The 12029-nt window shown below is 41.4% G+C and overlaps 1 protein-coding gene across 6 annotated transcripts in view; it reads left to right on the forward strand.

Annotated features, from left to right (window-relative positions):
- Positions 1-1243: 1243 nt before the first annotated feature.
- Positions 1244-12029, forward strand: part of ndrg4 (NDRG family member 4) — a 58894-nt gene continuing 48108 nt past the window's right edge. For 3 of the 6 annotated variants that reach the window (XM_038706845.1, XM_038706846.1, XM_038706848.1), the window contains exon 1: positions 1244-1394. Coding sequence is in view for 3 of the 6 variants with exons in the window: in XM_038706847.1 (XP_038562775.1) it covers positions 4433-4506 (74 nt within the window). In the remaining 3 variants the exon portion in view is untranslated. Of the gene's footprint in view, positions 1395-4432; positions 4507-12029 lie in introns of all 6 variants that reach the window. The other 3 variants (XM_038706847.1, XM_038706853.1, XM_038706849.1) reach the window with 2 other exon arrangements.

Raw genomic sequence — 12029 nt, forward strand, 5'->3', positions numbered from 1 at the left:
CGGTTTAGGCAACAAAACAACTTGGTTAGGTTTTGGAAACGATCCTGGTTTATAATAAGTACATCATGTAAGTCATGTGACATAACACGTTCAACAGTCAACACTGACCTCGATCTGTGTTTGTTTGACCTATCCGTTTTCATTATGCAGGCTTTTTTTCAGTTTTTCCCAACGATCACTATGGAGCTTCAAGGTGAGTTTTGCCTTCATTTACGTAAAGGTAAACTTTTCCAACTTTCAAACCCCTCACTTTTCTTGTGTTCTGGTGTAACCCGCAAGCGCTCTGATTGGCCTGGCTGTTTCTCCAACTGGGGAAACTGCCTTTCACTAAAGGGACATCTTGAGTTTTTAAAATGCTGACAAATCCAGAGATGTGAGCTGCGATATACCGGGCTAAAACCAGGATACAACAGATGGTAGTCAAATAATCTCCTCTGATTCCTAGAAGGGGCAGTTATAACCCTCCTCATAGATCAACCCCAACCCTGCTCTGCTGCATTATCTGAGGAAAACATCCAGATCCCCAACTAGACTCTCCACAACCACTCTCAACCAAACATCTGCTGGTGCCGGGAACTGACCTGAAAAACAAAGTTTGAACAGTTGAAGAGCATCTGATGTCCAAAATATCTGTTATTATAATTTGTCATATTAGATTAAATGTAGTCTTTGCCCAAACATGGTCATTTCCTTTGACAGTAGCTTTAAGCAGACAACAAAGCTCTTCTGGTTGCCTGCAGGCTGTTGTGTTGGTCTGTCTATGTGTATGTGTGTATTTGTGTTCGTGCGTGTGTGTGTGGGAGGATGTCTGTGAGCTGATAAGGAGTCATTTGGTGTCGCAGTTGGATGTTCAGAGGAGGATTTTTTCTTTCAGATTTGGATGAATTTATTCCCATTTTGTCAGCGTGTTCTCAAAAGCATGAGTAATTTCAAGGCTCGCGTTCGCCAACTCAGAGCTGCAGTGTCCTGCTTTCAAGAATGAGATGAACGCACACACACATACAGGACAGACATCCACGCACATATACACATCTCTTTTTCAGTCAGACTCAACTCTTTCTCTTTTTTTTATTTTCTTCCCTTCTTCTTCTCCCTTTGTCACTTGTTTCCTCTCCTCACTTCTCTGTGCTGTGATCTTCAGTGTGCTGCATCATTGGTGAAGCCACGTGCTCTCTGTTTATCTTCAGGATGGGGAGGGAGATAGAGAGAGAGAGAGAGAGCGCAAGACTCTGCGTCTCTCTCTCTCTCTCTCACATTTCCTCTAGTGCATCCACAGATACACACAGCTTACACTGTTCCAGTCCTTTGCAGCCTGAAGGACGCACACACGGACGCAGAGACCAAAAAAACCAAGCAAACCAGACTGTACTGACCGCAGAAGCTCTACACCACAGGTACCGTAAAGTTTTAATTGGCTGTAGCATGATTTTCAACAGTTTCTGTCTTGTGTGTGAAACAGTCATCCTGAAGTGTTTATGTACCAAAATCAAGGCTAAAACTCTTTGTGAAGCCGACATGAGTAACAAAATATTTTTACTTCCTTTATTTGTATAAAGCAAAAATGCAGCTCACATATGCTGGAGCTGTTTTGTGTTAGAGGACAACAGGAGTTAAAATGAGAACAGGGTTTTTTGGCACGACGTGTGTGAATACTGGTGCTGAGGCTTTGTACTCTATCCTTTACTTCACCTCCCCACTACACACACACACACACACACACACACACACACACTCACACACACACTCTCTCACACCTCCCATCGCCTGCCTCTGCATTGGCATGAATAGCATGTTTGACAGTTTGAATTTATTGACCCCGCAGGAAACAAAGTGCGCCATTTACTCCACAGCAGTCCCTATCAACACAACTAAACAGATTAGTATGTGTATTTTACACTGTATTACACTTGTATTGACAATGAAAAACTAAAGTTGGATTCATGTGTTGAAGTTGCTGCTTCCAGAAAAAGTCTTTGCACTTTCAGCAAACACCCCAGCTCTAAAACAGACAGCAGGGAGAGGCAGTGCGTGCTAAAGGAAATAATGTTTGGTTTGCAGCAGAGGAGAGTGAATGATGAATCTACAGTAGGTGGAAGTCATAAAAGTTGATTGAATTTGGTGCAGGCTTGTGTTAGAGGTGCCCTGAATCTGTCTGCATTTGCTGAATGCTGCTAGCAAAATTTGAAAGGCTGAGGCTGTATTGCATGATTGCAAAATGGTAAAAAAAAAAAAGAAGTGGTAGGCTCTTTTGAAAAAAAAAAGACCCTGTAGGGCTCTGAAATGTGACAAGACACCTGTATTCTATCTGGATAGTAATACTTGTTAGTTGTTACTAATTGCAACTGTAATAGTAATAAACCGCATAAGACAAATTTTATTTATTTTTAAAAAGGCCTGGTTACGACATACCATAACTATCAGCTGAAAGATGAATGTAACAAAATACATTGTTTGTTGTTTCCCACTCAAAACCTTTGTAATAGTCCTATAATTTGTCTGTAGGATCCAGGACTTCGCTCCCTTCATTGTTTCCTTGCAAGGAGTGTTTTCCACATTCTGTTTTAAAGCTATAAAACTTGGTGGCTTTTTTTCACTACTGTGCCTTCAGCACATGAAACAGCCACTGAAGCCGAGCCTGTCTTCCCTTTGGGAGCGGATATGTTTCTCAGCTTGTGGTTTATAAATAGATTTACAAAGAACAGTACACTCCTGCTTTTGTTCCTACATGTGCCACACAGCAATGCTAGCTCGCACCTTATTACTGCTCCACTTCGTCCATATTTGGAATAAGGATTTAAGAATAACTATTTATCAGAATCTTCCACAAGTGTTAGCATGCAAGAAACTAGAAGTCGAACTGAAATTAAGATTTATAAGAAAAAAACCTTTACATTAGTGTCTAGTGACGTATGCCCTACGCTACTGGACATTACATTACATTTATTCATTTAGCTACTGTAATATCACTTTCCACATTCCATTGGCCACACATGCGGGTAACCAGCTGGAGGCCACCGTTGTTAGCTGTCGCTTACTTCCATCTGTAATTTGAGCAGTCCCTATGTTACTCAGTGACTTCCTTTGTTAGTTACTTCCTGTCTTGATTCGAATCACCGGGTAACATATGGAGTGCTGAGGTTACACAACCTGTTGCTATTAGTTTTGACATAACTGGACCCGTGAAAGAGAGACAGCTGAAGCTAGCTAACCCCCCCTCCATTCTATAATGCTGCATAAAAAGAACAGGTGTTGAAATGAATGAAAAATAACATCAAATAACTTTAGCAAGGTAGGCTAACTAGCTAGCGTTTTTCTTTTCTGAGTGGAATCCAAGCTTAACAGCACAGATGGTTTTCCTAAATGTTAGAAGTTATTAGGGGACAGGCAGCTTAAGCCACTGACAGCTGATAACCTGAACTATATAGGCTTGTTGAGAAGGAGGCAAAATGTTATCAACGTTTTTAGGAATTATTTAGTGTTCCAGTCAGGACAGACAACTTCTGGCAATACCAGCTTTAAGGATATTACTCAATCGCAGCAAAAAAAATATGGAAAAATTGCTGCTGTATCATTATAGTCTGCATTTTCTCACACAAAAATTGAGGTGAATTAAAATTTCCAATTGACTTTAAGGGTAAAGAGGCAATAAGTGAGGTTTCAGCTGTCCTTTAGAAGAAAAGGGTCCTAATATGTCTTAATGATTCACGGTTGCTGATAAAAAGTTTCTGAGATCTCTGGCTTGCAATGCCTGCTCTGTGTTTCTGATTCTTTCTGTTTTCGAAAAACTCTTCTTGCTTCTTGGAGTCCAAACCCCACTCTCAGCCCCCCCCCCCCCCCCCCCCCCCCCCCCCACTGGCATTTTCAAGAGCTAAACAATAGAGGTTGGCACTGCAAGTGAGCCAGTGGAAAAGCAGTGTTGTTATTCGCATGTTTTGCATGCTGATATATCTCCTCTTTGCTAGATGTTTCTGTTGGATCTCTGCTCTAGATCCTCCTGTCTGTTGTGAAATGGGACTACAGCGTTATCTATGTAAATAACAATCAGTGGTATTGCACTTCTTTCTGGCCACTATTAGAGGCTGATAAAAGTCAGTTAATGCGGCTTTAAAGACCTAACACTGGATTTCCCAAAGATTGCATAAGCTGCTTTTATTATTTATTGATTTTTAATATATAAATAAGTAGATTAGCATCTTTTTCTATTATTTGTTAACCTTCAAATTTATCTCCCTTGTCTTTTATGGCCATTTCCACAGGATCCCATTAATCTCTGTAATCCTACCTAATGATACCTTCTGTCTTCTCTGTGTAGTTTTTATTGCATGAAGTCTCCTCTTATAATTCTGTGAATCCTATTACTGCCTTTGCACCTGCAATGCACCAACACCAGTACAGTAGACCTTGTCTCTTGTATTTTTATACCCACTGCTAGATGGGGCCTGGATTGTTTTGGAACTTCCCTCCCAAGGCTGGCTGCACGGTTCCACAGAGCCTCCTGCAGACCATGTACGTAGGATCGTGAAGCCACTGTACCTACCTACATAACGTACCATACCGTGCCACACAGGTCTCTCCTTTATTCAGCCTGTGTGGATTTATATATGGCATTTCCGTCCATCCGTTCCATTGTGTCAATCAGTCAGTCCAGTGTGTCACATATTCATTCTGCAGCAGTGGGCCAAAGCCCACAAATCCAATAAAAATTCATCATCTAGTTGTTAAACAAACATGCGTAGGACAGCAACAGGCTGAGTAGTCCATCTGTCATCTGACAAATCTCTATTTAGAAATAATTTTTTAATTGCAACAGATACTGGAACAGATACTGGGAATTAGGCTGGGAGCAACGCCAGGCTGTGAAAATGAAAACTCCCTCAACATTTGCCGGCAGCCTATTCCAGGTGGTGTCCTGTGCTGCTAAGACTATTCCAGCATGAGCAGTTTACTCATTCTTCAGATTCTTTGCCCTTCTTATGTTTGTAAATGCATCAGAACCAAATCTTTTACTTTAGCTTTGCTTTGAGCTGTCACTCGTTCAGTGCTTTTTCTATTCCAAAATAATAACTTTTAAGCAGTAGCTAATGGTCTTTGTGTAAACATTTAGAAAGACTTCCTCAATCACAACCCTTTCAAGCTGAAAGAAGAACCTTAACAAGACGCCTTCACCAGTTATATGAAGCTGGAGCTGGATATGGAGCTGTTATGAACAACCACTTGTTATCACCTAAGTCCCATAATTGACTGAGCAAACTTCATCCACTGATGAAGACTCTGACATGCATGCTATTGAAAGCTGTGAAAAAAGCTTATAAGTGGACATTAATGTTTTCTTTAAAAACATTTTTTTTGTTCAAAATATTCCCATTATATATTCACTCTTTTGAGGTTACATTGGTAATAGCAGTGTCTGCCATTACAAGTCAACACAGAAATATGCACAGGAATACATATCAAATGCAGAAGAGAAAGGCCAGTGTCTGGGAACATGTTGACCATCTACCGTGGTAATACACTGGTTATGGATAAGTACCTCACTTAAGAAATCCTAAGCTATCTCTTTAAGACTAATTAATACATGGTATATTGTTAGCCTTCAAATTTGATACTACTTTGATGTAAATTGATCTCTGCAATCGGCATTTAGACCCTTTAAAACCTCCATAAAATCCACAGGCACTTTTAACTGTATGCTAAAATGTTGGTAAAACTGAACAAAACTGATATTCATGCTGGAATTGTCCTTTTAGAACCTCACTATAGTCATGAAAGCTAAGGACCACAGTTGAAAATGAGCTTGTGGCAGTTTATGCGTAGTAACATTTTGCTTGTAGATGCTAGCTTGGGGTCAGATGTCCTTTCTACTAGGTAACCCAGCTGTTCTGGTTCAGTTTTACTTCTGTAACTCGTAAAGCACATGATAAAAAATATTACCAATGACTTTGTTAATCCCATAGTGGTCTTTTCTGAAATATCCATCCCATGTTAACTTGTAGCCCCCATTTCTGACCTTTAGCATGGCAACAATCCAATTTCCAATCACACCAGTGCGTTGGTCCAAGTCTTATAACACTCTAGTAGGTTTTCAGATCCCTTTTCTCAAGCAAAAACTTGACTTCATCCTTGGTTTGGTTTTTAGGTAAATCTCATCCTCACATTACTGTACCCAAAAAGAAATGGAGCATACCAGCATGTCCTTTCATCACACATATGTGCGCACATCGCATACTCAATGTGTGTGTTATCTATTACTGTCGCACATCAGCTTTGAAATGCCAGCCTGGGTGCTGGCTGTCCTGTGTAATTGTCTGAGTCAGTCTGAAAGGAACTGCAGCATGTTCCACACATTTCTGCATGTGTATTATTACATATTTGTTATGGAGTTTCAGTGTGTACGCTATATAGTTCATCTTCAACTTAACAACTGCAACAAATAGTAGTAGTATTTCTGTTCTGCCTTGTTAAATGCAGGAAAATGTTTCTAAACAAGAAAGAAGTAACACTGAGCACATTCATCTTGTCATAAAAAGGACAGACGTACTTTTTGTGTTTACGTGATCACTGCAGAGAAAAGGCTCACGGTCTGAATGTGTTAAGTGACAGAGCAGATGTCCCGATGTGTCAGAGTGAAGGGGATCCATTCATTAAGCGAATACTGCTGCTGACATATTGGTTATTGAATGTCTGCGCTGTGTCGCTCTGTGGTCACTAACGGAGGACGTCTATTGAAATGGGGAATGGCACACCAGGGGTAACAGCTTCATATAATGTGCCAAAACATTGTTTTGCCTTTTGCCCTCAAGAGCTGTTATTCATTAGAAAACTGACTGCACCTTGCTCTCAGTAATAAAGCAAAAAGAGATTTTAAAACGTTGCTGGATAAAGATTGGTACTGAAATAGAAATGTGATCTTTTAATAACTGACATGCATTAATTATTGGGTTATTTGTACAGAACAAAAAACAGTAGCCTGCCATGTCAGGATAACAATCTGTCAAGCTAATAATACATGTGGTGTGTTTCTGTGTCACCTCCTCAAAGATTCCCTCAGCTCTGAGTGTCTATGAGGTAACAACCAGAGGAAAACTCAGTCTGATGTTAGCAATAGCTTAAAGATTAATAAACACGGGGCAATGGAATCAGGGACCAATGACCACATATACACCATAACGGGAAAATAGTCTCAAAAGGGGTTTTACCCGTCAATAAATGCCAATAATTGAACATTATTTAACATTAATAGGCTAGACAGTAGCACTAACCGTCACAGCCAGCTGTTACTACAACACAGTACACAAATAACCACAGGCAACTGCTCTTTATAAGTACAATAAGATTTATTTAACCCTAACACAGATCACTGATCAGACTCATTCAGTTAATAAACCAATCATCTATACTAAGCAAAACAAAGCATACATCACTCAGCAAGCACATGTGTGTAGGTGTGTGTTTCCGGGTGGGGCCCCCACAGGTAGAGACTGCTTTTTGAGGGTTAAGACATGGTTTTAGGGTTTAGATTACAGTTAGGTTAGGGAAAGGGGAAGGGTTAGGGTTATGCATGTAGATGTGATGGTTAAGGTTAGGTTAAGGGGCTAGGGAATGCATTATGTCAAAGAGATATCCCCACAATGGAGGCGGAAGGAGCGAGTGGCTCTGCCCTCGCCAACATGCCGTGGAACACGTTTAGGCTACAGCTGTGGGCTTCAGGTGTGTATTAGTGTATCAGTGTGGATGCAGGTAGAGCATGTGCGTGTGTGGAGGTTAGTATAAGAAAAGAGGAAAGGGCACACAAAGCAAGGTCTCTAATATCCTGGTTGCTGTGGCTAGGTACTTTACCACACAGTTCCAAGCAGTGAACTTGCATTCACAGCTATGGTCCTGGACTTTAATCACAGTAAAGTATTGCTACTGACTCTACATGCAGTAGCAGGAACAAACACAGATAAAAATACACAGATTCTAATTTCCGTGGTGAAATAACAATTGCCACTTATCACACAGGAACCAACCGCAAACTTTCATTTGACACTCATGTAACTGGACTTCAGCTCCATTATTGGCTTCACACACAATGTCAGGAACAAAGTAAATAACGGCCCAGCAGCGTGGTCCCTATTCAAAATGAAATGTACTAGACACAGGATTGGCTCCAGCCCCCCACAGCCCTGTACAGGATAAGCTGTTCATGATGAGTGACTGAGTGAATAAAAGGGGTTAACTGACCCTTTCATTTTCCCCCTTCTTTATTTGTTATCGGTTATTGCCAATAGATCTATTAAAAAATTCTCTTCCTGGGAATGATAATCCCTTTATCCTACTACATGATTTGGCTTCACACCTCCAGTCTGAGTCAGACGGGGCAATCACTGCTGTTTGGGTTCTGGGTTATGGCCTGCTTTCAGTGGATGCTGTAATAAAACCATGTGTCTCTAAGAGAAGCAACTGCAGTTTGCTCAGGAAACCATTCATCCCCTCAGCGCGCTCCACTGAGCTTTGCTCCTCGACATCTGGTTCTCCGTTTGGTTCAGGAAGGAGTCGGCAAACACTCCCCTCTCCCCTCAGCGTACTGCTGGTAGCCACACACTGTCTACCCGTCTGCCCTGCTGGCATCCACCCTGCAGCCCCGTGGGCGGATCATAAAATGGACATTTGGTTGCATTTTTCAGTGCGGCTGGCGGACGATCCAACCGTGCCATTCAGCTTGAGCCAAATAAATACAAATCATGTTGGGTGAATGTGGGTGAATATGGCTAAGAGGTATGGTTTGGCTGTGGCTGGTGGCCTTAACACGATGGTAAATGTCTTAACACCTTCAGATGGAAAGCTCATATTTTGCTCACAACAGACCAAAACCTTTTCTTTATGGACCTGGTTTTGTGCACGGAGGCTTTGTCAACAGGAGAGGGTCTTCTCCAAACTGTTGATACAAAGTTAGAAGCACAAAATTGTCTAAAATGATGCAGCATTTAATGTAGGAACCAAAGGGCTTTGCTAACATGATGAAAAACCCAACACCAACAGCTGACACTGTGCATTCAGGCAGGTAATGTTCTCCTGGACACACCTAGATACACCAAATTAGATGTGTCCATCTATGCAGATAGTGAAGCGTATGCATCTGTAACCGGCCCTGTGATTGTGAACTTGTGACCTCTTGTGGGAGGTGGAAGCACTAACGAGGAGGCTAAAACCTCATGGGCACTAGCATCAATCGCTAGCACGTCTCTTAAGGCGTCGGAGAGTGAAGTAGGCGGAAGCACTAACAAGGAGACTAAAACCAAAGTCCTTATCGGCAAGTCCTTCCACTCGGCAGCCATCTTGGAAACACCTCCGGACAGTAATGGTAGACAAACAAGACCAGGCCCCTATCTGAATGAATGGTGAGCGAGCCATTACTGCACTTTCACTGGACTTTCATGAAAACTGCAAGTATAGAATCAACAGTAAAATCTGATTAAAATCGCTGAAAAGGTTTTATTACTTTGCCCCAAAATAAAGTTTAAAAAGCGTTTCCCACATGTTAACTGTAGTGTATTCCTGTGAAACTGTCGCGAATGTGCTCGCATCACGCACACGCCCGCCCGCTGCCGAAGTTGAATTGTCTTGAACTTTTTGTAGGCTACACGACGCGCTGCACAAATCATTGGAAGAGAGACTGATCCATGCCGTTTGTGAGTTTCCAGAATCTATTACTGTTTACTGAATAGGACATCAACAGGAGGGAATTCACATGGAAGAGCATCTCCGCAAAACTGGACATTTTGCCTATAATTTTAACTTGTTAAATAGGCTACAGCTGTGTGGTGCACAGAAGACGGAACGCTGTCTTACTTCTCCCATAGCTGCATCCAGCGTAGTCTGCCGAAGCCTCCTTCCGCTGCTTGTTTGGGTTGGTGATTTGCAGGCTGATCAACATCCCACCCCTCCTGTAACCAACGGTTTGACTGTATGTGTATTCAGAGCCAGTGAGCAACGGACTTTGGCTCGAGTCCGAGTCTCAAACTTAAGTCCCCATCTCTGGCATCAGCTGCGGTCTCAGGCACGTTTGTTACTGTTGCAAGTTCCTCACCACAAGCTTGGCTTTCCATTGGTTTCATCTCCTGATATCCTTTTTACACTTCTCTGTACATTTTTATTTGCTATTCACATCACTTGTCACTGATCGATCACTGCGTTCCATCATATCAATTAAATGTTTTTGTGGTGGCAGCGCAACGGCTGTTTTTACTCACAGAGCAGCCGACATCAGATGTAGTTGGTATAATCAGCTGGATGGAAGTTAATTCAAATAATTAAAAAGAAAAGTAAATAGATCACCTTGTTTGTCCATAACAACAACAATAATAATACCAATCAACTACTATGGCTTCAACAGGTTGCATTTTACTCAAGGTATCGAATGAAGTACTCTATCGCTATCGGTATCACTTTTAGGGTACTGGTTTTGGCACTAGTATCTAGTAAATTTTAATACCCAACCCTAGTAGTGACTAGTAAAGAGTTATATTGAGGATTTTTAAAGTGGCATGTCTCCTCTTAAAAAGTCTGGTAAAAGCCATGGGTGTGAGCATCAGTAGCTAGCACGTATCTTAAGGTGTCGGAGAGTGAGGTTTGCAGCCTAGCTGGCTACTGTTACACATCACTCAAAAGAACACATTCCACTGATGCAGTCTGATTGTCAGTGGTGTAGTGCAGGTTTATAAGGAAACCTCATTTTTTTTCAGTCGGCACTGCACTTCCAAATCCCCTCTGATGTGTCATTCAGTAGTGTGATGCAAGACAAATTTTCCCCCCTAGGGTGGTAAAGGCATGACCTGCCCTGCTCTGCCTCTGATTGGCTAGTACCCGTTGCCTTTGTTGGTTGGATTGGTTAGATTTAGCCATGAGGAGGCAGGGTGCTTATCCTTTGATGGACAGGGCACCACTATGTGAATGATTGTAGTTGTTTCATTTAGGACTATGTAGAAAGTGAACTAAAACTAACTTTAATACGCTACTTCCTTCAGCAGCCGCAATGTAAACTTGTGAGGCCTAACGCTTTTCAGCTGAGCATTTGTTGCTCTGATATGTTTTCACTTCACAACCCTATTATGATCTGACTGGTTGGAATGCCGCATTAAAAGTAACCAAAGAGTATTTTAGTTCCCATTCTAGTGAAAGTGTTTGTTAGTGGATATTACACGTCTGCATGCTTGCTTTGTGCACCTGTTAGCATAGGGTGTGATAAAAACGTTTATATGAGAATTTTCGGACACGACTGACAAGAGAGACAGGTCATGGAAGTGGTTCAAGGCTACCAATACCTGGATAGTATAACTAAATAATCAGCTGACATATAAGGATACCACTGTGGAAATCTGCAGCACAGGAGCACTTCCTGGTTTGCGGTGTATGAAAAACGTCTTTACAGTTCCATGGTAATTGGCAAGAGAGGAGTTTCAAAGACTTGAGTTATTTAAGAGGGTCCTCTACACTCGCCATAGTGAGCGAATGGACTTAAGATGTAAGTCTAACAAAAACTCCTTCTTGAGTGTTGATGGAGATTTTGTTTTAAACACTAATGATTGGGTAAGATGGTGAGGTTAGATGCTCTACACGCTTTAAGATAGGCTGTTGCTTTGGAATTTGCATGAAAAATAAGGATGCAGTCCTGCTTGATCTGCCCTCCAGGTTTCTTCAGACGCTGACTTGACAAAGGAATGAAAACAGCTAAATCAACAAATTTTCTAGGGAACTGTTTGCAAGGTGTTATTATTAAACACCAACATGTATTGGTTCGATGTGAATAGGATTTTGTCCTTGGGTTGATGACCCTATTTAAATGTATAAAAATTTAGCTCATGTGAGGAAACAATCATTTAGTTTTATGTGTTATGTTACTATTCAGGTCATGATTTTACACAATGGTGGAGATAACAGATCCAGGATAAGTAGCAAAAAATTTAAATGTTGTTTCAGCTTTTACCTTTCTGCTATACAGATTGCGTTGTCTTCTCAGTCTTTACTCACTGCCTACATATTTACTGAGC

The sequence above is a fragment of the Micropterus salmoides genome, unplaced genomic scaffold (assembly GCF_014851395.1).
Source record: "Micropterus salmoides isolate LMB-PRFRI ecotype aquatic unplaced genomic scaffold, ASM1485139v1 Ms_hic_scaffold_8, whole genome shotgun sequence".
In the NCBI taxonomy this organism is placed as follows: domain Eukaryota; kingdom Metazoa; phylum Chordata; class Actinopteri; order Centrarchiformes; family Centrarchidae; genus Micropterus; species Micropterus salmoides.